At 33.6% G+C, this 23491-nt stretch overlaps 1 protein-coding gene across 2 annotated transcripts; it reads left to right on the top strand.

The window, feature by feature from the left end:
- Positions 1 to 6598: 6598 nt before the first annotated feature.
- LOC122294172 (OVARIAN TUMOR DOMAIN-containing deubiquitinating enzyme 6) lies at positions 6599 to 13111 on the top strand. Of its 2 annotated transcripts, XM_043102674.1 has the most exons (10): positions 6599 to 6811; positions 7199 to 7236; positions 7315 to 8183; positions 8719 to 8880; positions 10759 to 10836; positions 11320 to 11398; positions 11502 to 11647; positions 12078 to 12143; positions 12240 to 12414; positions 12632 to 13111. In XM_043102674.1, the coding sequence occupies exons 3-10, from the start codon at positions 7494 to 7496 to the stop codon at positions 12838 to 12840; spliced, it is 1605 nt and encodes a 534-aa protein (XP_042958608.1). In that variant the 5' UTR covers positions 6599 to 6811; positions 7199 to 7236; positions 7315 to 7493; the 3' UTR covers positions 12841 to 13111. The 2 variants fall into 2 exon arrangements, with proteins under 2 accessions (XP_042958608.1, XP_042958607.1); XM_043102673.1 differs by having other exon boundaries at positions 7199 to 8183.
- Positions 13112 to 23491: the final 10380 nt, after the last annotated feature.

The following is a 23491-nucleotide window of genomic DNA, read 5'->3' as shown; positions in this document are numbered from 1 at the left end:
TGGATGCAATAAGGGTAGAAGAACTGGTAGGTTCTTTACAAACATATGAATCTTCGCTTCCTCAAGCAAGAAAATATAAGTCCATTGCCTTAAAAACTATAGAAGAAAATCATGAGGATTTTTCTGATGAAGAAATTCTAAATGATGAGGAGATTCCTCTGTTTTCGAGAAAATTCAGAAAATTTATGTTTAATAAAAAGCAAATGGTATACAAAAACGAGGAAAAAAATATTTTTGTTAAGAAAAACGAATCTGAAAATTGGAAGAAAGAAAAAAACTAAAAATAAGGATAAGGTATAGTGTCATGAATGTTCTGGATATGATCATATAAGAATTGAGTGTCTAAATTTTAAGAAAAATAAAGGAAAAGCGTTGAATGTCATACTTAGTGATGAGTGTGCGAAAGTGCACTCTATATACCCTATTATTGGACTAAAATGCTAAAATGTGAATAGAAATTATAGGAATTAATGTGTATTCTTAAATTGAATTTCTATTTACGTTGGGATACTCCTAAGCAGTTTTTTTATATCTAATTTCAGAGTTTATAAAAGAGCAAGTCAAGCCCAGTCAAATTCAAAGGAGGACATTCATGGGGTTTGAGAGCAATTTGGAAGAAAATAAAAAGAAAAAAAAAATCACAAAATGAAACCACAATAAGTCCAAGTCCGAAATTCGCTAGGAGACAGTCTGAACATACTTTAGTGTTTTGACTGTATCTTTTTACTCATATATCAGATTGATGTGATTCTTGATGCATTGGAAAACTATCTTAAAGTGCTATAATTTTATCTCTAATAAGGATTTCCAAATTCGAACTCCTGAAGGCTATACGTGGCTGCCAAGATAAGTCCTAAAATTTAGGCGATTTTTTTTATGCGGAAATCAAGAGGACATTAGGGTTTCTTTCTTACCCTATATAAGCATATCATTAGCATGAAATGGAGGAGGAAGAGGCACAAGAGGCAGATCTGAAGAGAGGAGAAAATCACTTCCATGGCCACCGTTCGCTTCAGTTTTCTCTGGAGATTTTTGTTGTCCATTATATTTATGAGTAACTAAATTCTCAAGTAGGGTTAGGGATGAACTTGCACATTAGATGGTATTTCTAATTTATTCTTAATTCATTATTTGATTTTCAATTGCTAAAACTCTTTTGTTTTATCATTCTCAATTCATCGTTGATGTTTTCTTCTTCGAATAATCATAGAATTTATTGTGTTTATGGATTCAGTCATGCTTTTTATATTGAATGGATTAGTTCTTTGATTATGTTTAGATCAATTATTTATCTATATTGATTTAGTTTTTTGCTGCAATATCGCTTCCTGAGTATATTGTCGTCATTGGATTTTATCAATAGGGGTAGTAATTCACGTTTTTTAAAAGTGGTGAATGTTTTTTCAAAGGGTTACATTTGATTTAAGTCCGGTTTATAAATCTATACCTTCCGATTGGGAATTGCGGGAATTGAGTTCCTAATTGAGTTATCCAATGAATTAAGAATAATTAAAATACCAGATTTGTGCAAGGAATTCCCGACGCTCTACTGTTTGTTAAATTTGAGTACTTTTTCTGTTAATCACTTTGCTTCACTTGAATTTACATTTAAAATTAATTTTTGTTCTCTATTACTTATTTAATATTTTTTCTTTAGTTTCTTTGTTCTTCTTGCTATTCTTTTAATTTGTCTCCTTGTGGAATCGACACCCCAAAGCTGTGCTACAACTACCGCGTTATTCTTTGGGCGTAATCACTTAGCGATAGTTTAGATTCTAAAAGTTCAAACTCATCTTCTAATGGTGAAAAATCTTTTATGGATTTCTCTACTATTGTGAATAATTTTCTTGAAATTACATTAACAAAATCTGAAAATTCTTTGTCCAAAGAAATTATTGTTAGTGTGATATATGTGACTACTACTGGAGATGTGTGGTTAGGTTTAACAAAAGACTTTCTCAAGAAAATGTACCACGTTTTTTTCAACCTAAGAAGGCTTTAGCTTCACTTTCACAAAAGCATATATCTATTAGCTCTTATTTTATAAAGCTGAAAGAGTTATGGGTGAAGTTAACAATGCTCCTATGGTCCTTTACACAATTCCAATGATTCTTATATACAAGAATATGCTTTTCATCTTCTTACGGACTTGAATTACACATTTTCTCAAATTTACACCCATATTAGTTTTTCAGAAGAGGTTGTACTAATCAAAATGTGACCACCGTAATTAAAGGGTAATCTCTCTCTCTCTCTCTCTCTCTCTCATTTAACCACTTGATAGTTCTTTTTGTTCCCTCTTACAGCTAGTTTGTCAAATTGCATTGGAAAGCTTGAATGTGACTTCCTTGGAGTGGACTAAGTGAAGAAGGTAAATTTAGTGGTTCGGTTTGGCCCAAGAAAAATTCTCAGATCAAACGAAAAATTCTCATCTTATCATTACAACTTTTCCAAATCTCCATACAAAATATAATAAATAATTCAACTTTTTATTAATTTTTTCAAATCCTAAAACAATAATAATATTAAAATATAATATTTTAATATTTTATCTTAAAACTCAAAATTCTCATCTCAAAGTTCTCACTCACCAAACCATACCTAGTCAACTCAGGGAAGGTATGCTCTCCAATTTTGGAAGGTGGCTAGGGGGACTGAAATATGAGGGCATTCAATTAGGCACTCTTGAAGAAATGGTTGCGGTGATATCGATTAAATTACTATTTGTCTTAAAAGTTTAAACTAATAACAAGAGATAGATTTTAATAATTTATATATATATATATTTTATATCACCCCCCAATAAGCGAGTTCAACACGTGGAAAATTTAACTAAATGACGTAGAATGCAAAGTCAGAATCCAAACTAAGACCTTTGCTCTGATACCATGTTAAATCATTACTTATTTCAAAATATTTAAACTGATAGGAAAATGTAAATTTAAATTGTTTATATTTTTCTTAACAATACCAACATGAGAGGTAGGTTTGTGAAAGGTGAAGATTGATCCCAAAGATTGAGGGGTTTCCCTAGGAAGGATGGTGCTGTATAAGGGTGTAGACGCAAGGTGCTTATAGAATGAGTTTATAGAAAAACATCAAAAACAGGTGGGAGTATTCTCTCTACACACTAAAATGTGCGATGGAGATGGTTCTATAATTATATTGTGGCATAGCATTTAGTGTGAACTTAAAGACCTTCAGGACAACTCCCTTCTATATATGGGATTCATGTGCAGGGACAAGAAGCATGCATGCGTGGTGGCAAACATAATGGAGATTCCAGATGGTTCTTTTCAATGGACTTTTAATTCCTTAGGACAGCTCACGATTGGGAACATAATACAATTGTAAAATTCTTCAACGTGTTATATTCCACGAGGATAAGAAGACAAGCGTACTCATATTATTGCTGTAGACCAGTGATGTATATATCATGTGCAAGAAAAGTACTGGTGATAGGGTTGATCATTTGTTTCTTCATTTTGAGGTTAATAGGTACTCATGGGATGATTTCTTCAGCAGGATTAGGGGCTAGCATGGGTTATCCAAGGCAAGGTAGTTGATTTTCTTGTCAGTTGGAGAAGTCTTTATGCCTTTCCACAAGTTGCAGCTATTGGGAATATGGTCCCCAGCTATTTGTCTCATATGGAAGGAAGGAAGGAAGGAAGGAAAAGACTGACGCTTCGAAGTCATGAAGGAGCATTCACATGGAGAATCTCGGATGTTTCTTTTTCAAGACATTATTCCTTTAGACAATATTTATATAACTTTCATGACTTTCTTATTGCTATTAATTTCTTCTTCCTCTTAATTAGGTATCTCTCATGTATACATCAAGTGAACTTAGGTTTTGTCTAGTATTCTATTTAGAAAACTTTTACTTCAAAAATGATATTTCTTCCCATGTTTGAGATCTAGTATTGTTGTGAGTGTTGAGATTTGTAGTTCCATGTTACTATGCCAAATCTTGGTTTGTGACAACATATGCCTCTTGCTTCACCATTTTCAAGTTTTGGTTAAGAAAGTAAACTGTGCTCTTTCCTCTCTTTTTTATCTTTTCTATATTTTTGTATCTGCAGGAGCGGTTCAATATAAATTAAGGTCTAAGGTAAAATTTTAAATGTGACTTTTGAACTTATAAATAATGATATATATATTAATATGTAAAATATTATCTAAGTTTTTAGATAAAATGAGGCTGAGGCATCATTTCAATTTTTTTTTTTTTTTTTTTCCTTAGGCCTCAATTAAAAAAGTCTTGTTTAAAAATATAACTTATTTTATATTAGGTATAAAACTATCGGGCCTTGCACACATTAAATATTATTTAAAACGAGGCATCATTAAAATTTTTATTTAATATAATTTCTTTTATATTTTTTTAAAAGAGAAAAACATCTCGCTTTTAGTTTAGAGGTTTGGGCTATGGTGTAAGCCTTGATATTGTTTGAATAGTTAGTTGAGATGAGATAAGTAAAAATAAAAGTTGAAAATTGAATAAAATATTATTGAAATATTATTATTATTTTAGAATTTGAAAAGTTTGAATTGTTTATTATATTTTGTGTGTAAATTTAAAAAAAATTATAATGATGAAATGAGATTAAAAAAAAAAAAATCTTATATCCAAACAGGGCCTTTAGTTTAGTCATTAGATTTCATTTTGAACCTTGTATTCTTCCAATGGAATGATGTTTTAAAAATAGAAGTTTTAGTCCTCTACTCTCTATAGAGAGCCTTAGGCTACCATTTGGGTGGGTACTGAGGTGATTTCAAATAATTTAAGTTTATTTGTAAATAGTAATATTTTATGGGTCTCATTGAAATATATTTAAATTTATAAAATAGGTTGAGATATGTGTTTAAATGTATGAATTAGGTTGAGATGTGTTTAATTTTTTATGTAAAGTTGATAAAATAGTAAGTTTTGTCAATAATTAGTTTGAAATAGACCGACATAAGTTTGACACCCAAACATAACATTAGACTATCTATAGATTTTCCTCAAAGAAAACACTCAATTGGTTTGAAATATTTTAAATATAAATTTAGTGGAAGTATTAAGAAGTACAAAGCTAAGTTAATTGCTTAGGGGTATACTCATATAAATGTCTTCTTGTGCTTGCATCAGTTCATGATTATTCCCAATTAATCTAGCTTGATTGCAATAATATCTTTTTCCACGATGATGTAGATGAAAGGTGTTACGTCTTTACCACCAAGTTTCTGGTAACCATTATAAGTTTCTTTATGGCTTGGAACAAGTATCCTGATGTTGGCTTGCTAGACCTTCTTCTACTCTATTGACTCATGAATTCACAGTCCATTTTTTATTGCTTTCTAGTAGCTCGAATTCAACATTTTTCCTTAAGTCTTGTTTGGTTACACAGTTTAAATGAAATGAGATGAGATATTTTATTAAAAATTAAATAAAATATTATTATAATATAATTTCTTAATATTAATTTTATTTTAAAATTTAAAAAAATTAAATTATTTATTATATTTTATATAAAATTTAATAAAATTGTAATTATTATATGAGAATATATAATTTGGTATTTGGTATCTGTGGGTTTTAATCGCTGGTAATGATTTAGCCACCATCACTACCCTTTAAAAGAGTTTCTAAACAATAATATAAGTTGAAAAATCTTTGAAGAATATCTTGGGTGTAAGTAAGGGCTCGTTTGATTAAGAATATCTTATAATAGTAGTAAAATAGTTTGTGAATAGTAATAAAATAATTTAATAATATCTTAAAATATTTAAATTCCTGAACATGTCTCGTTTGGTTTCACAAATGATCTGATCAATTCATCTCATCTCAATATTATTCAAACACATATACTTTTCAATTTTAAATTTTTTAATTTTTTTAACTTTTTATCTAATTATTACCTAATCATTGTAACTTTTCCAAACTTAAAATATAAAAATAAAAAAAAAATTGAACATTTTCAAATATTAAAATAAAAATTATATTAAAAAAATTATATTCTAACAATATTTTAGTTTTATAATATTTTTATTTAATTTTTTTTTCTTCCATTTTCTAAAATCCCATAAAACATCTTCACTAATACTATTTTATTATTTTTTATAATTTATTTTACTATTATTTATAAATTTCTCATCTCATTTCATTTCATTTGTATAATTCAATAATGTCCCAATCAATAAAAACTTGAATACAACGTCTAATTAATTATATTTGGTTAGCGATAGATTTAAAATAATTTAAAAATATTTTATTATTATTTATAAATTATTCATTATTTTTCATTACCCTTTATTATTTTATTATTATTATTATTATTATTTACGAATTATCTAAGGCGACATTAACATCCAAAACGTAGCCTAAAGAGCGTTTATCTTTTTGTTACTCGAAGAAAAGAGAATCTTCGTCCCCAAGAAAGGGGTGGTAAAAACGAATTCGGTCTATTATCAAAAAAAAAAAAAAAAAAAAAACGAATTCGGTCTACATGAAAAGAGAATCTTCTTCTCTAGGGGCAGTGAGTGGTTGACACGCACGCCCCCATCCAATCACACTCCTTCTCACTTTCCTTTAAAAGGCAACGCAGCGGCCGCAGCCCCTCTCAATCTCTCTCTGTCTCTCGCTCTCTGGCAAATACTCTCCTTCGTCCTTAAGTTTCTCCCCTCTTTTTCGGTGCTTTATAAGAGAAATTATTGTCGAAAATAAAAATAAACCCTAATAAAATTCCTAGCACTTGCAGATCGCACCCCCCAACGCTTTCTTGTTCGTTTGAGTATTCGTTTCCTCTTTCCCTCTTTCTCTCTCCAGGTGAGTTGCCCTAAACCGGCCCGAGTCAACTCTAGGTTTTCCGCGATCGTGTTCACATTTTGTTCGACTTTCGGTGCCTTTCCTTTGGTTTATTTTGATCTTTGATCATCTTCTTGGTTTGATGGTTATGGTAGCTTTTGGAATTTGATTTGCCTTAGTTGTGCTGGGTTTGCCTTAGATGCTGATGTTTAATTTTTGTGTCTCTGTTGTTTATTTTTGTAATATAATCGAGAACTCACCTGACGAAAGTGTTGTAGTGGAATTAGGTACACTAGTTTGCTAGTCTAATCTACTGAATCGTTTTTAATTGGAACTTAGGGATTTGGTTGGTAAAAGTTCTTTAATTTAGTACTTGATTTTCTTGGGAATGTATCGGGTTGATTGCAGCTTCAGCTTTGAGAAGGTTGGCTTTTCGGATTTTCCGGGTAAACTCGACTACTTAGAGGGTTTTGTTGTTTAAAGTTCGAGGTCTGGGTCTCATGAGAATTGTCAGGGGAATGCAGAGATCGTTTCGCGAGGAGCACACGGCACTGGGCTGGAAGAAAGCATTCAGCCAGGGAATTGGCGTGACTGTACCCAAGGCAAGGACGCGTGACAAACCGATTAATATGGTTTTGGATCTCTAAGTTCGAGGCTTGGAAGGGAGACTGGGGCTAGGTTTTGAGTTCAGAAAGATATAAAAATGACTCGAATTTTGGTTCCGCGAGGATCTGCAGGTGGTTCTTCTTCCAACCCAAGCCGTAATTCTTCCTTGCCTGGATCTTCTTCGGCTCGGGTGGAGCCGCAGGTTACTACTCCTCAGGTTCTTTCAGCTTTTAAAGATGAGGAACTTGAGGAGGTGCAGGAACAAGTGGTTGTGGATGAGCTTTTGGAGTTGTGTGGGAGTAGCGACAGCAAGGCAGCAAGAGGTGATGATCTTTTGATGGAAAGCTTTCATGACGTGAAGAATGAGAGTTCGAGTGATGAAATTAAGGATAGTGAGAAAGTTGGTGGTAATGATGAAATTGTGGGTCAGGGAGAGTTGTTGAAAGGAATGGCTGGGTTGAGAATTTCTGAGAGGCTTACGGTTGATACTGAGGGTTCAAGTGTTAATTCTGCTGGGGCAGGTAGTGGGATTTCGCAGCCTCCTCCTCCCCCTGTCCCACCTCCAAAACTTTCAGCTGGAAACTCAAATTCTAGAAGATGTGTCTCAGGAAATTCAAGTTCTGTACGGATTGGATCATCCCGAAGAGCAGTTGCTTGGCCTGTTGTTTCAACAAGGACTTCACCGACTGGTTCACGGCCTTCTTCGCCCAGGTCTCACGGTGAAAGCGAGGGATATAATAGCGCTGATGAACAAAATCCTTGCTTTGTTTCTTCCTATGATGACATGGTAAGTTGCTGGTTTTGTTAGTCCTACAAAATAACCAAGTAGTGTATGTCTTTCTCCTGTTTTTTCTTAATCGTTGTTTTCCCCAGTCGAATTGAATCAACGGAGGATTCTTTTGTTGGTTCTACTATTCATGGTCATTATAAGCTATGTAACTTAGTTTTTTTTTGCTCGTGTGTGTATGTGCGTATAGGCCATGAATGCAGAAATTTTTTTCTGCGCTTTTGTGGTTCAGTCAACATCAGTTTGATGGTCAGGATGTGTTGCTATTTATCATTAAAAAATCTAAATTGTGCGAATATTTTGTACTAATGAACTTTTAGGTGTCTTGAGAATAGAGCTCTATTTTAAATTTTAGGTGTTTGGGTTCCTGACTATTTTTATACCAAGACTTCTTGTGTGTTTCATTTTATCAATTTGTATCAATCTACTTTGCTCAGAGACCTTTCTAGTGTCCCCCCTCCAAGTTTTAGATTTGAAGCTCAGCAGGGTTCAGCATCAGATTCAGAATTTGAATTGCCATTTGTATCTGTGTCAGGAAAGAGAACGTCAGTTTGAAATTGACATTAGAAGGGCTAAAGGCTTTGAAGTCAAAAGAATGCTGGAGGATGGGAATTGTCTCTTTCGTGCTGTAGCAGATCAAGTTTATGGGGACTCTGAAACATATGATTTGACCAGACAAATGTGCATAGATTATATGGTAAGATGATGCAAACTCTTATGGGGATGCTTGTCTTGTTTATATGTTGTTATTGCTGATCTTTATGCACCACTGAAGATCTAATATTACTCGCTAGTTGCATAAAAGCTACGTAGTCAATATATGAGATACCAATCTGAGTCTCATTGCTAGTTATTTAGTGTCACCATATAAGTAGTGAAAGAATTTTGGAATATCTTGGAAGAATAAGGAAAGAAAGCATTATGATTTGTATCTATCTGGAGAATACCAGTCATAGCCTTGTAAGACAACATTAAATAGAATTGTATTGCTCCTTTTGTTGGCCATGCATCATTAAGTTAGAGCTACATATTTTTTGGGTGTTACATATGTAGTCCTTGAAGTTGTCCAATGGGTGATGGGCCTTTTCTTGTGCTGGAAAGGCCAGTTTGACAATCAACACCGTGAAGTACTATTAAGAATGATCCTGATCTGTCTTTTATTGTGAATATGGAGAGAGAGGAATGATTAAAGTTTCTAGGATTGTTAGAAGCTGCAGAGGAGCTAAAAATTTTGCTGTTTAAAACACTTTTTCTTTGAATGTTAACAGACACGTACCTGCAGCTTTAGCTTTCAGGACTTTATTATGCTTTTTGCTTTTTCTAGCTAGGTGTTTTTATCATATATGTTCTTGTTTACTCAGATTGTTCCTTTTTGGTCTTTAGGTTCGGTTTGGCATCAAGAAATTCTCATCTCAATCTCAAAATTCTCATCCCATCATTACAATTTTCCCAAATCCCCATATAAAATATAATAAATAATTTAACTTTTTCTTAACTTTTTCAAATCCCAAAACAATAATAATATATTTCATCGTAAAACTCAAAATTCTCATCTCACTACCAAACCGAACCTTCTATTGATCTATTAAAATAGAATTGAAAATATTACAGAGTTAAAGAGAACTAAGAGAATTGAGAAAGAGACTGATAAACTATGCCTGGTGCACCAAAAAAATAAAGATGTCAGATCAGATAAAATACTACAACTGTGGCATTACTGTTATCATACCATAATTTAACATATAATGTTCTGAAGGATGTAAATATTAAATTTCATGGGAAATCAGAAAAGAAAAGGCATGACTATATGAGGAGCTCATGGTGACATGTATTTACATGAACTGCACGTTACTCTTCTTCTTTGGTAAGGATGCTACAGAGCTGCCATTATAAATGATGGACATTGGCCCCCATTGGACTAGTTGGGGACCTGTTCTCATTTGGAAATCAAGGAGCCAAGGTGCTTTTTTTTTTCGATGCAAGTAAATGGAGAGAGAGTAAGGACAAAGCAATTCTCTTTGCTGCAGTACATCTACTGAGGAACATTACTCTCAAAATTTCGTCATCTATATAACTCAAATTTTGGCTTCTCAGGAAGAAATAGACGATTCATAGGTCGGTTAAAATAAATATGCACTATATACCTATTTCAGGAGCTTCGATTTATGCTTTTTTCTTTGGTGGGGTTGGGGGGAGGGATTGGGGATTTGGACTATTGGTAATGGTAGGCACAATATAAACATTTTTTTTTTTCACATTGCAAAATAGGTAATTTCAGTTTACTACATGTAACACTTTTTTTTTTGTTTCTAATTTACTTGTTTTTCGTATTTCACTGGGATTCGTAATCTTTGGTTTGAAAATTACGTCTTTCTACTCTTAATTATATATATATATAAAGCTTTTCTACTTTAATTTCTGTATTTCTATGCATGCTTGCCAGAAGTTTGTAATTTTGCTTTCAGCTTGGGGGTACTTTTAGGTTTATACTAATTGTGGATTTGGAGTTTGTGGGTTATCAGAGACATTGAATCTGAAGCATATATGATAAAATACCTGTTTTTACTTGATTCAGGAGCGGGAAAGAGATCATTTCTCTCAGTTTATAACAGAAGGCTTTACATCCTATTGTAAGAGGAAGAGAAGAGATAAGGTATCTAATATTTTTATTTAAGTTTCTGTTTACTCCTTCAATCTGTATGTATAACAAAATTCGTTATCTTTTGGAAAGGACTCCTTGCTACCTTTTTTTTTGGTCCTCTTGTGCACCTTAAATCAGAACAATTTCTTTTATTCATTTTATTTTTGGGTTTGCAGTAGTAATATTCAATTTCCCAATTTTTTTCACAGCAGAATAAAGCTTTCAATTTAAATGTTGGCTCATTCTGTTCCGGAGAGTAATACATATTTATTGTTTTTATGAGCAAGTAATATAAGTGCATGGTTGCTTTGGGATGGGATGACTGGAATATATTCTGAATGATGACTGGAATATCCCATGTCACTTGCTCTTTCTTAACACAGCTGCATCATAATCTAAGTTTGACTTGGACATTCATGACTTCCACATTATGGGTCCTCTTTTCTTTTCCATTGTGAACATGACAATTTATGTTCTTTTTATCCTGGGTCGCAGGTCTACGGAAACAATGTAGAGATTCAAGCCTTATCAGAAATGTATAACCGGCCCATCCATATCTATTCCTACAGCACAGGTGTAGCTTTGCTCAGTGTGAATAATGATATTCACATTCTTTCGGTAGACTTCTACCGTTTGCATTTTTCTATCTATATTTTAAGTCAAATTTACCTATGCAGAGCCTATAAACATATTTCATGGAAGCTACAACACTGACACACCACCCATACGGCTGAGTTATCATCATGGGAATCATTACAACTCACTTGTTGACCCTCGCCGTTTGACCATTGGCGCAGGACTTGGATTCAGCTGTCTTCATGGGGTGTGTAAAGCATTATTTGTCTTCAGTGAATTCAAAGTTTCTTTTCCTATTATTTGTTGAATTCGCAAGATTTTATGTGCTAACCTGGAACTAAGAAGGAAATGCACCACACGTTCACAAACCAGATTAAATACATGTGTTTGTTCAAATTGAATGTGTTCATGAGTGTTTTGGAAGGGGCTAGATATGTTTGCATATAACCTTGTTCCTTTGTCACGTAATTTTAACATGTAGGTTACTTTCCTTCTTTTTCCTTTTCTTCTTCTTCTTCTTCTTCTTTTTTTCTTTTTTGTTTGTGTGTGTGTGTGTATTTATGTTTGTGATATTTGGGCGTTCTTGGTGGGGGATGAGAGGTTGGATCAGCAGCTGCAGCTTCATTGAATATGTAGTTGGCTTACAAATAGCAATATGTTTGTGGTTTTCTCTGCAGAGAAATGTTGACAAGGATCAAGTCAAGGCTGCCATCAGAGCTCAGCAAGATCAACAGATTGATAATGTTAGTACCTTGATTGTGATGTCGTGTGATCTACAGGAATGTTTGATATTATGCCAACGACAAAATTTGATTGCTTCCCAACTTCTATGCTGACAGGCACTTCTAGCTGAGGGTCGATTTTACTCTGATCTTGAGCTCACTGAGAAAGAAATTGAGCGCATGGTGATGGAAGCTTCTCGAGCTGAGTATCTTGCAGTTGATTCATACAAGCAGCAACTTGGCCGAAGAGAATCATCTACTTCTAGTGCTGAACCATCATCTTCTGGAGCTAGTAAGTACATCAGTCACTCTAAAGAAGAAAAAGGTTCTGACACATTAGTTTGGCTTCGTTACTGAAAATTTGTAGTTGCAAATAATCACTTCTGCTGCCTTTTTTTACCGATCACAATTTGCCTGCTAAACTAATAACTCGAGTAGATTAAATAAAAATAAAAATAAAAATAAATGGTGAACATTGGGTTGCTAACTGTAAATAACTGGTTCATCAGGCAGTGAGACCAAGGTAGGTGCAAGAGAGCGCAGTTTGCAGGATTCTGTGCTTAGCAGCAGCAGCATGCAGATGGTTCTGTCAATGGGGTTTAGCTATTTGCAGGTGATTGAAGCCTATAGCATATTTGGGGATGATGTTGATTCTATGGTCTGTTACCTGTTGGAAACCAGCAGCAGCAGCAGACGCAAGGGCAAAGCAACAGAATGAGTTTCAAACCAAAAAAGGCACAAGCTCCTGCATTTGTACTTGCAACCTCCCTATGCTGAGGTTTAGCTCTAGTTTAAGAAGGAACCATTTCTATAAGCAGAGGCCTGTGAGCCTTATTTATAACAGTATAATGATGCTTTGACAATAAAAAGTATCTACTAGTTTTACTTTTTAAAAAAGTATCTACTAGTTTACTTTTTCAAGTAGTATAAACTGCCTTGGTCTCTAGGGAGAAATAAAGTTGGAATATGCGCCGAAGAATATTCTGTTATATGGTTTATGTAATTAGCATTTCAGGAGGTCTTCTACAAATAGAACAATCAAAAGGTTGAGAAAGTCTCTCACCAACCAACCCACCCCCCCCCCCCCCCCCCCCCCCCCCCCCCCCCCCCGGCGCCATGAGAAGTGAGAACTAATGAAGTGATGCCTCTTTACGAGGACTAAGAAAAAACAATGCACTAATATTAGTCTACTGCTGACTCGGAATAACACGTGAATGATAGTGAAAAAATAATAATAATATAAATAATAGTAAAGCATATTAAAAATAATAATAATAATATATAATAGTAGAGTGATCCACTATCCAAACACGACCCAATCTTTAGATTAGTCTCAATAACTAGCCAACATGGTAAGTTACCACTTATATCAGAAGTCCAAGCCAATTGCACTTTCCTACCCTTTAATAACCAAACATAGGAAAAGCTTAGCTCAATAAGGATCCCAATAAGTGAAACTGAAGAGAAGTAGTAACAAGATTGAAAGATTGCAAAAGAGAAGTAAGAAGGTTGAGAGATTACAATATAGACTTAACTTTTTAGGAGTTCAATATTCACTTCAATTTTTCTTATGTGTTCTTGTGAGTGTTTTTATAGTACATTTTATAGGAAACTTCATGGTGGTTTGTTAAGATAACCAAATCACATGCATAACAAACCTAAGATGAGTTATGCCAACCAAATCACATATATAACAAATACAATAAGGTGGAGATAGATGATCATTTAGTTTCCACATTTGTTGTAATTGTTGTACATGTGACTTAATTGCCAACAACTCCATGAATTTGTTGTGCATGTGACTTTGTTTCTAACAACCCCATGAATCCCTTGAGTTTTCTCTATAAAAGGCACCCCAAGAACTCTTACAAGAACACACAAGAAATTTGAAGTGAATGATATTGAGCTCTCGAAGAGCTAAATCTATATTGTAATCTTTCAATCCTTTTGCTGCTTCTCTTTTTTATATTACAATCTTCTTATTACTTCTCTTTTCTATATTGTAAAATTTCAATCTTCTTACTACTTCTCTTTAGTTTTACAATATGTTTTGCTATTTCTCTTTTCTATATTACAATCTTTCAATCTTCTTACTACTTCTCTTTAGTTCTATAACACGTTTTGTTACTTCTCTTTTCTATATTGCAATATTTCAATATTCTTATTACTTCTCTATTCTATATTGCAATCTTTTAATCTTCTTGCTACTTCTCTTTTGTTTTACAACACGACATAGTTTTACAACAAATTATGTCGTGTTGTAAAACTAAAGAGAAGTAACAAGAAAATTGTAAGATTGTAAAAAAGAAGTAAGAAGATTGAGAATTACAATATAGACTTAGCTTTTTAAGAGCTCAATATCATTCCCTTCAATTTGTCTTGTGTATTCTTGTGAGTATCCTTGTGGTGCTTTTTATAGGAAACTCATGGTGGTTTATTGTGTCAACCAAATCACAAATATAACAAACCCATAGTGAGTTGTGTCAACCAAGTCATATGTACAACAAACCCTTAGATAGTTGTGCCACAAAAACAACAAGGCAGAATCTACATGGTCATCCACCAAACTCATATAATAGCCAAATGCATGCATGAATTTGGTGGATAACCATTTACTTTCTATTTTTGTTGTGCTTGTTGTATATGTGACTTAATTACCAACCATCAATTTGTTTTGTTTGTTATACATGTGATTCGGGTGGTACAACTCACCATGAGTTTGTTGTGCAAGTGACTTGGTTGGCATAACTCACCATTAGCTTGTTGTGCATATTACATGGTTGGCACAACTCACCATGAATTTGTTATGTATGTTGTACATATGATTTGGTTAGTACAACAAAGCATCTTAGAGTTTCCTATAAAAGGTATTATAAGGACACTCACAAGAACACAAAAAAATAAAAATAAAAATGAAGTAAATGATATTATAATCTTAAAGAGCTAAATCTATATTGCAATCACTCAACTTTCTTACTTCTTTTTAGAATCTTTCAATCTTTTTGCTACTTCTCTTTAATTTTATAACACGTTATTGTATTGTAAAACTAAGTAAGAAAATAAAAAATTGCAATATAGAAAAGAAAAGTAGCAAACGAATTGAAAGATTTCAATATAGACTTAACTTTTCAAGAGCTCAATATCTTTTATATCGAATTTTTAGTGTATTCTTGTAGTGTCCATGGAGTGCCTTTTAAAGAGAGAACTCAAGGGATCCATGGGGTTATTGGTAACAAAGTCGCATGTACAATAAATTCATGTAATTGTTGGCAACCAAATCACATGTATAACAATCACAACAAATGTGGAAACTAAATGGTCATTCACCTCTACCTTGTTGTGATTGTTGTATACGTTATTTGATTGGCACAACTCACCATGTGTTTGTTGTACATATTACTTGGTTGGCACAACTCACTGTGAGTTTGTTATGTTTGTTATGCATGTGATTTGGTTGGCATAATAAATCATCATGGAGTTTCCTATAAAAGGCAGCACAACAACACTCACAAAAGTACATAAGAAAATTTGAAGTGAATAATATTAAACTATTGAAAAGCTAAGTCTATATTGCAATCTCTCAAATTTTTTACTTCTCTTCTGGAATCTTTTAATTTGTTGCTATTTCTCCTTAATTTTATAACACATTATTGTATTATATAACTAAAAAGGAATATTGAAAGATTGCAATATAGAAAAGAGAAGTAGCAAACGGATTGAAAAATTTCAATATAGTCTTAAATCTTCAAGAGCTCAATATCATTTGTTTCAAATTTCTAGTGTGTTCTTGTAGTGTCCTTGAGGTGCCTTTTATAGAGAGAACTCAAGGGATCCATAAGGTTGTAGGCAACAAAGTCACATGTACAATAAATTCGTGTCATTATTGGCAACCAAATCACATGTACAACAATTACAACAAAGGTGGAAACTAAATGGTTATCCACCTCCATCTTGTTGTGTTTATTGTACTTGTGATTTGGTTGGAACAACTCACTATATGTTTGTTGTGTATGTGACTTGGTTGGCACAACTCACTATGGACTTGTTGTGTTTGTTGTGCATGTAATTTATGTGATGACCCGCTTTTGCGTGTATTTTCACCGAATGATTGTTTTTATTTTAATTAATATATTAGTTTATTTATTTTAAATTATTACGTTTTAAATTTAGTTTTATTTGTTGGATGTTGTGTTTTATTTATTTATTTGTTTTACAGTTTTTAATCTCTTTCTCGGCGGTTTTGTTTTATTGTCCGGAGTGAGGATTGGACCTCATTTCTTCCTACATCTCTTTTCTTTCCTTTTTCCTTTTTCCCTTTTTCTCTTTTCTTTTTCTTCTTTCTTTTTCTTTTTCTTTTTTTTTTCTTTCTTTTCTTTCTCTTCTTTCTTCCTCTCCCGATCGTCTCTCTCTCTCTCTCTCTCTCTCTCTCTCTCTCTCTCACTCTCACGCCAGAAGTACCCCCAGCCCCGACCCATCGTCGTCCGGCCACCGTGGGCGACACCATCCCCACCGGTCGAAACCCCTCCCTCCGGCGCACCACCCCACCGAACCTCAGCCCCATCTGGCCAGCCGTTTGGCTGGAAAATGCCCTTGAAGCCCCACGGATTTTATCCCGATCTGCCGTCGTCGCTCCACCTCCGGCCACCACTTCTTCACCACTTCATCACCGGTTCCTTACCAACCTAAACCACCCATTTCCGGCCTCCCTCCACCGTTTTCGCCGCCACCCACGACCAACCACCACTTCCAATAGCTTCATAATCATCCTTAAACTATTCCCTATCAATCTCAAGCCTTGGTTTGTCCCCGTTTAAAAGTGGGTATTTTACAACCCACGGCGAGTGTAAATTACACTGTTACGTTGCTTTTTCTCCGCCGTTTGCAACGCCGCAAGCTTTCAAAAAAATACCATATAGCACTGTAAGTATTTTCCAAACTCTACTTTTATATTTAAATATATTTTGCTCATTCAATAAATATTTATCTGTTGGTTGGCTGATTCTGAACTGAATCCGAGGAGTTCGGGGGTCGGATAAGTTGTGGACGGAGTGCTTGGTTTTGTTGATTTATGGATGGTTGATTATTTTGTGCATTAATATCGCATTTACATGGTGCATGCACATGCATTTTTATTTAATTGAGAAAAGCTTGTTTTATTGGCGTAAGTTGATTTTCGGGTGCGTGTGTATCACGACCCCAAGCCAGGATGGGGTATTATCTCGGTGGAGCTCCTCTGGTCACTCAGGAGCGGAATAAACTGAGTGACGTCCCCTGAGTTGTCGCTGGGCGACGACGGGAGCGGGGGCTAGGGGATGCTTGGCTACGAACGCGCCGGGCTCGGAACCGGGCATCGCTCTACGCACCGACTCCGTGGCCCTTTGCTGGCGAGGGCTAGAGGATACTTGGCTACCAACGCGTGGGGCGCGGAACTGGGCATCGCTCGTTAGGTGTCACATGCGTGGTCGTAATCTGCGGTGTGGCACTGGAGCCAGGGTGTGCAGATGACCCCTAGGGGAGGTCATGGTGCATACGGATTAATTGGATAATGGTTTGAGATGGATATGGGCCAAATGTGACTTTTGGCGTGATATTTGGAAAGAGTTTGTTTTTAGGCCAAATGGGATTTTTGGCGTGTGTGGAAAAATATGATTTTATGGGTTTTGCGTATTGGCATCACTTTATGCATATTTTTTGAGTTCTATATGTTTTTATCTGGTGGTGTTTGGATTTTACTTACCTACAGCACCATTTTGGTTCCGTAGATTTTGGTGCAGAGATCGATGATGAGGAGGAGGAGGCTGAGCCCGAGGACGCGGCTCCGCCGGGGTGCTGAAGTTTATACTTTGTATTTAGTTTAAAATTATGTTTGTGTCCTGTAATATTTTAATATATATGTTTTGAACAGCTTTGTGTTAAATTAAGAAAAATTCTAGTACTTAATTATATGACTTTGCTATTCGCTGCGTGTCCCTTCGTGCACATTTGTTGCTTTTGCACACATTTAGCACACGTCGTTAGGGTGGTGACCTGTGATGTCATCATCCGGACGTCTCGATTTCCCTGTATCCGTGCGTGGGGATTTGGGGGCGTCACAATTTGGTTGACACAACAAACTATCGTAGATTTTTCTATAGAAGGCACCACAAGGACACTCACAAGAACACATAAGAAAATTTGAAGTGAATGATATTAAACTCTTGAAGAGCAACATCTATATTGCAATCTCTCAACTTTTTTACTTCTCTTTTGCAATCTTTTAATCTTCTAAGTGCTTTTTTTAACTTTGTAACATGTTATCGCGTTATATAACTAAATAAAAATATTGAAATATTACAGTATAGAAAAGTGAAGTAGCAAACAGATTGAAAGATTTTAATATAGACTTGGTTTTATAAGAGCTCAATATCATTTACTTCAAATTTCTAATATGTTCTAGTAGTGTTGTTGGGGTACCTTTTATAGAGAGAACTTAAGGAATCCATGGGGTTGTTGGCAACAAAGTCACATATACAACAAATTCATGTAATTGTTGGCAATCAAGTCACATGTACATTAATCACAACAAAGGTGGAAACTGAATGATCATTCACCTCGACCTTCTTGTGTTTGTTGTACATATTATTTGGTTGGCACAACTCATCATGTGTTTGTTGTACATGTGATTTGGTTGGCACAACTTACCATGAGTTTGTTGTTTTTGTTGTGCATGTAATTTAGTTTGCACAACAAACCACCATAGAGTTTCCTATAAAAGGCACCACAAGTATACTCACAAGAACACATAAGGAAAGTTGAAGTGAATGATATTGAAATCTTGAAGAGTTAAGTTTATATTGTGTTGAACCCAAGATTTCAAGTTTTGTATAATTATATATTTACACATGAATTTTGATGATAACAAATGAATCCAAAGAATAAAGAAGTCTCAAACTCAAGTTGTCTACACAATGGAGTCAAGCACACCAAGGAAACAAGCATAAACAAGAAGGGAAGAAGATCACATTAAAATTATAGAGTAATGTTGTAAATCTCTTCAAAATTCGAAATTAGGATTAATGTTCAAAATTAATATTTTATCATAAAGCATTAAAATACATTTTTCACATGTGCATGAATATTTTTGAAAATTAAATTTGAAAATTTTGAAAGATGATTGATTGTCATCTTTTACATGTGCATGCCTTGATTAAAGGGTTGAACTTTAAAAATATTAAAGATGATTGATTGTCATCTTTCAAATGTGCATGTTTTATTTGAATATTTTCAAAAGTGATTGATGCTTTTTTGGACTTATACAAAAGGTAGATGATTTTGTTTGAAAATTTTAAAAAGTAAAGTGTGCTCCTTTTGTCATATACAAAAAGTAAAAGATTAGGTTTGAACTGAAAAGGAAAGTGTGTTCATTTTGTCATATGCCAAAAGTAAAAGATTAGGTTTGATTTTTTTGAAAAAGTGAATGATGTTGTCTTTGACAATTGAAAAAGAAGAACTTTTTATTTGAATTTTTTGAAAAAGTGAATGATGTTGTCTTTGACATGTGAATCTTTTTAAATTTGAATATGAAGTCTCATATGCCTATAAATAGATCATTTGAGAGATTCACATTTGCAACACCAAGAGCATACAACATTCATTCAAAGTTTTCATTATCTCTTCTCTAAGCATTGAGCATCAATCCTTGTTCATTTTGAGAGATATAGTTTGCGTTGTATTGTTCTTAATTCACTCATTGAGGAGTGTTTTCTGATAACCTACCCACTATCAGCTTTTGTATCAGAAAAAGGGTGTGTATAACCCTTGTGCGTGTAGAAAGTATTCTACACGGGAAATAGTTGAATCACCATGTGTAAGGTGATTGCAAGTGTAAAGGGTGTTCTACACGGATCCTTTGTAGCGGTGTTGTTCAAATGTGTAATAGGTTTCTATCTCCACCTGAAGGAGGTTGAATAGTAAATTTGAGAATCCTCAAGGGGTAGCTTGAGGCGAGGACGTAGGCAGTGGGGCCGAACCTCGTTAACATACTGAGTTTGCTTCTCTCTTACCCTTACTCTTTATATTTATTGTTATTTCATATTTTGTTTATATTTTATATTATATATTTGATTTATAATTGTTATTTTTTTAATACAACTTAATTCACCCTCCCTCTTGTGTTAGTCATCTGGACAACATATTGCAATCTCTCAACCTTCTTACTTATCTTTTGCAATATTTCAATCTTCTTACTGTTTCTCTTTAATTTTATAACACCTTATCATATAGAAAGACTAAATAAGAATAATGAAAAATCGCAACATAAAAAATAAAAGTAGCAAAAGGATTAAAAGATTTTAATATAGACTTGGCTCTTTAAGATCTCAATATCATTTACTTTAAATTTATAATGTTCTTGTAGTGTCATTGAGGTGCCTTTTATAGAGAGAACTCAAGGAATCCATAGGGTTGTTGGCAACAAAGTCACATATACAATAAATTTATGTAGTTGTTGGCAACCAAGTCACATATACAACAATCACAACAAAAATAGAAACTAAATAATTATCCACTTACACTTTATTGTATTTGTTGTACATGTGATTTGGTTGGCACAACTCACCATAGATTTGTTGTGCATGTGACTTGGTTGACATAACGCACCATTGGTTTGTTGTATTTATTGTGCATGTGATTTGATTAGTACAACAAACCACCATGAAGTTTCCTATAAAAAGCACCACAAGGACACTGACAAGAATACATTAAAAAAAAAATTGAAGTGAATAATATTGATTTTTTAAAGAGTTGTGTCTATATTGCAATCTCTTAACCTTCTTACTTCTCTTTTGCAACTTTTAATCTTCTTGCTATTTCTCTTTAATTTTATAACACATTATTGTGTGGTAAAACTAAATAAGAATATTGAAAGATTACAATATAGAAAAAGAAAAGAAAAGTAGCAAACAGGTTGAAAGATTTCAATATAAACTTAGCTTTTCAAGAGCTCAATATCATTTACTTCAATTTTTTTTTTATATATTCTTGTCAGTGTCCTTATGGTGCCTTTTATAGAGAGAACTCAAGGGATCTATGAGATTATTGACAAAAAAGTCACATGTATAATAAATTTATGTAATTGTTGGCAACCAAGTCATATGTACAATAATCACAACAAAGGTGGAAACTAAATAGTCATCCACCTCCACCTTGTTGTATTTGTTGTACATAGGATTTGGTTGCCACAACTCACCATGTGTTTGTTGTGTTTATTGTGCATGTGACTTGATAGACACAACTCACAATATGTTTGTTGTGCATGTGATTTGGTTTACACAACAAACCACCTTGTGGTATCCTATAAAAAGCACTACAAGTACACTCACAAGAACATATGAAAAATTGAAGTGAATAATATTAAGATTTTAAATAGCTAAGCCTATATTACAATTTCTCAATTTTCTTTCTTCTATTTTATGATCTTTCAATCTTCTTAACGCTTCTTTTTAGTTTTACATGAGTTCTGATTGAACTGAAATATTGCATATTTTTATACATTTAAAACCAATATATTTTAATTTTTTCATTACATTATTATTGATTTTAGATTAAAAAATGATTAAGATGCATAAATCTGAGTTGTGATTTAAATTGATAAATAGCATGGTTTTTGCTTAATATTATAAATTGTGATTTAATTGAACAATTTTCTTTTACATGCATAATATATTTTTGATATTCTATTTTTTATTTTTATTTTATTTCATTTCTAATTTTTATTTTTTTATATAGGCTAAGAAATGAAAAATTAACTTTTAATTGACTGGGAGCATTTGACTCATGCATGGACTTTTGGCATTGGGACTTCAAGAGGGCACGACATACTAATTGGGATTAATTGGAATTGAAACTTTAACTTTAACTGTTTGACCAAGGGCTACATTAATTGAGATTGGAGACTTTGACCTAGGGAGATATTCTTTTCATCTTATTTTTATTGGGTGTTGCACATTTTGACTTCTAATGGGACCGCAACATAAATTTTCCTCTGGGGTTTTAATTAAGCACCGTATAGAATGAAATATATGGGGTCTTAACTAGACGCCACACACTTTCTTCCAGAGGTTCAGCCGAATTCATTCAGTGCTGCATACCTACTTTTCACACAGCCAGTTTCATTCAAGTTGTAGCACCGTTGAAGAACTCCTTGAAGGGTCTAATTGTTGCTACAATCTAGCCTCCTCCACTGCTTTTAATCTTCATCTCCGGCCAATTGACTTGATCTTTTTATTTCCTACTTTTTATTTAATTGAAGAACTCCTTGAGGGGTCCAATTGTTGAACGGAGATGAAAATTGAAAGCAGTGGAGGAGGTTAGATTGTAGCAACAATTGGACCTTTTAAGGAGTTCTTCAAAAGTGTGAAGCGTGAATAAAATTGGTTGTGTGAAAAGTATGTGTGCAGCACTGAATGAACTCAGCTGAACCTTTTGGAAGAAGGTAAGAAACGTCCAGTTAAAATCCCATATATTTCATTCTGTGTGGCACTTAATTAAAACCCTAGAGGAAAATTTATGTTACGGCCCCGAGAAGGAATTATCTACTTCCTAAGTGAAAATTAGAAGTCAAAATGTACAGCGCCCAATGAAAATAAGATGAAAAGAATGTCTCCCTAGGTCAAAGTCTCCAATCTCAATTAATGTGGCCCTTAGTCAAACAGTCAAAGTTAAAGTTTTAATTTTAATTAATCCCAATTAGTGTGTCGTGCCCTCTTGAAGTCCCAATGCCAAAAGTCTATGCGTGAGTCAAATGCTCCTAACCAATTAAGCCTATATAAAAAAAATAAAAATTAGAAATAAAATAAAAATAAAAATAAAAAATGGAATATCAAAAATATGTTGTGCATGTAAAGGAACATTGTCCAATTAAATAACAAGTTATAATATTAATCAAAAACCATGCTATTTATCAATTTTAATCACAACTCAGATTTATGCATCTTAATCATTTTTTATCTAAAACCAATAATAATGTAATAAAAGAATTAAAATATATTGGTTCTAAATGTATGAAAATATGCAATATTTCAGCTTAATCACATCCTGCAACTAGAGTTTTGCTAATCCTTGAGCAAAATAGTGAAAATTAGTTGATATGAACGTTGCATAAAGATCGAAATTCAAACAAAAGAAATCAAACACAATTTCAAATTCTCACAAAAAGTGATCCATGACTATTCAACCCCAGGAGCTATATCCATCAAGACTGTTTCAACAATCCTTCACATAGAATTGGAAAAAATGTCTTAAAACTCAGATGTGTGTAACTACACGATTGTGTATTCCTCATTACTAGCTAGCATATAAATTTTCAACATTAAGATTAATCATTATTGATT

This window comes from Carya illinoinensis, chromosome 14 (genome assembly GCF_018687715.1).
Source record: "Carya illinoinensis cultivar Pawnee chromosome 14, C.illinoinensisPawnee_v1, whole genome shotgun sequence".
In the NCBI taxonomy this organism is placed as follows: Eukaryota; Viridiplantae; Streptophyta; class Magnoliopsida; order Fagales; family Juglandaceae; genus Carya; species Carya illinoinensis.
Note: the sequence above shows the minus strand (reverse complement) of the source record. Positions and strands in the feature narration are given on the sequence as shown.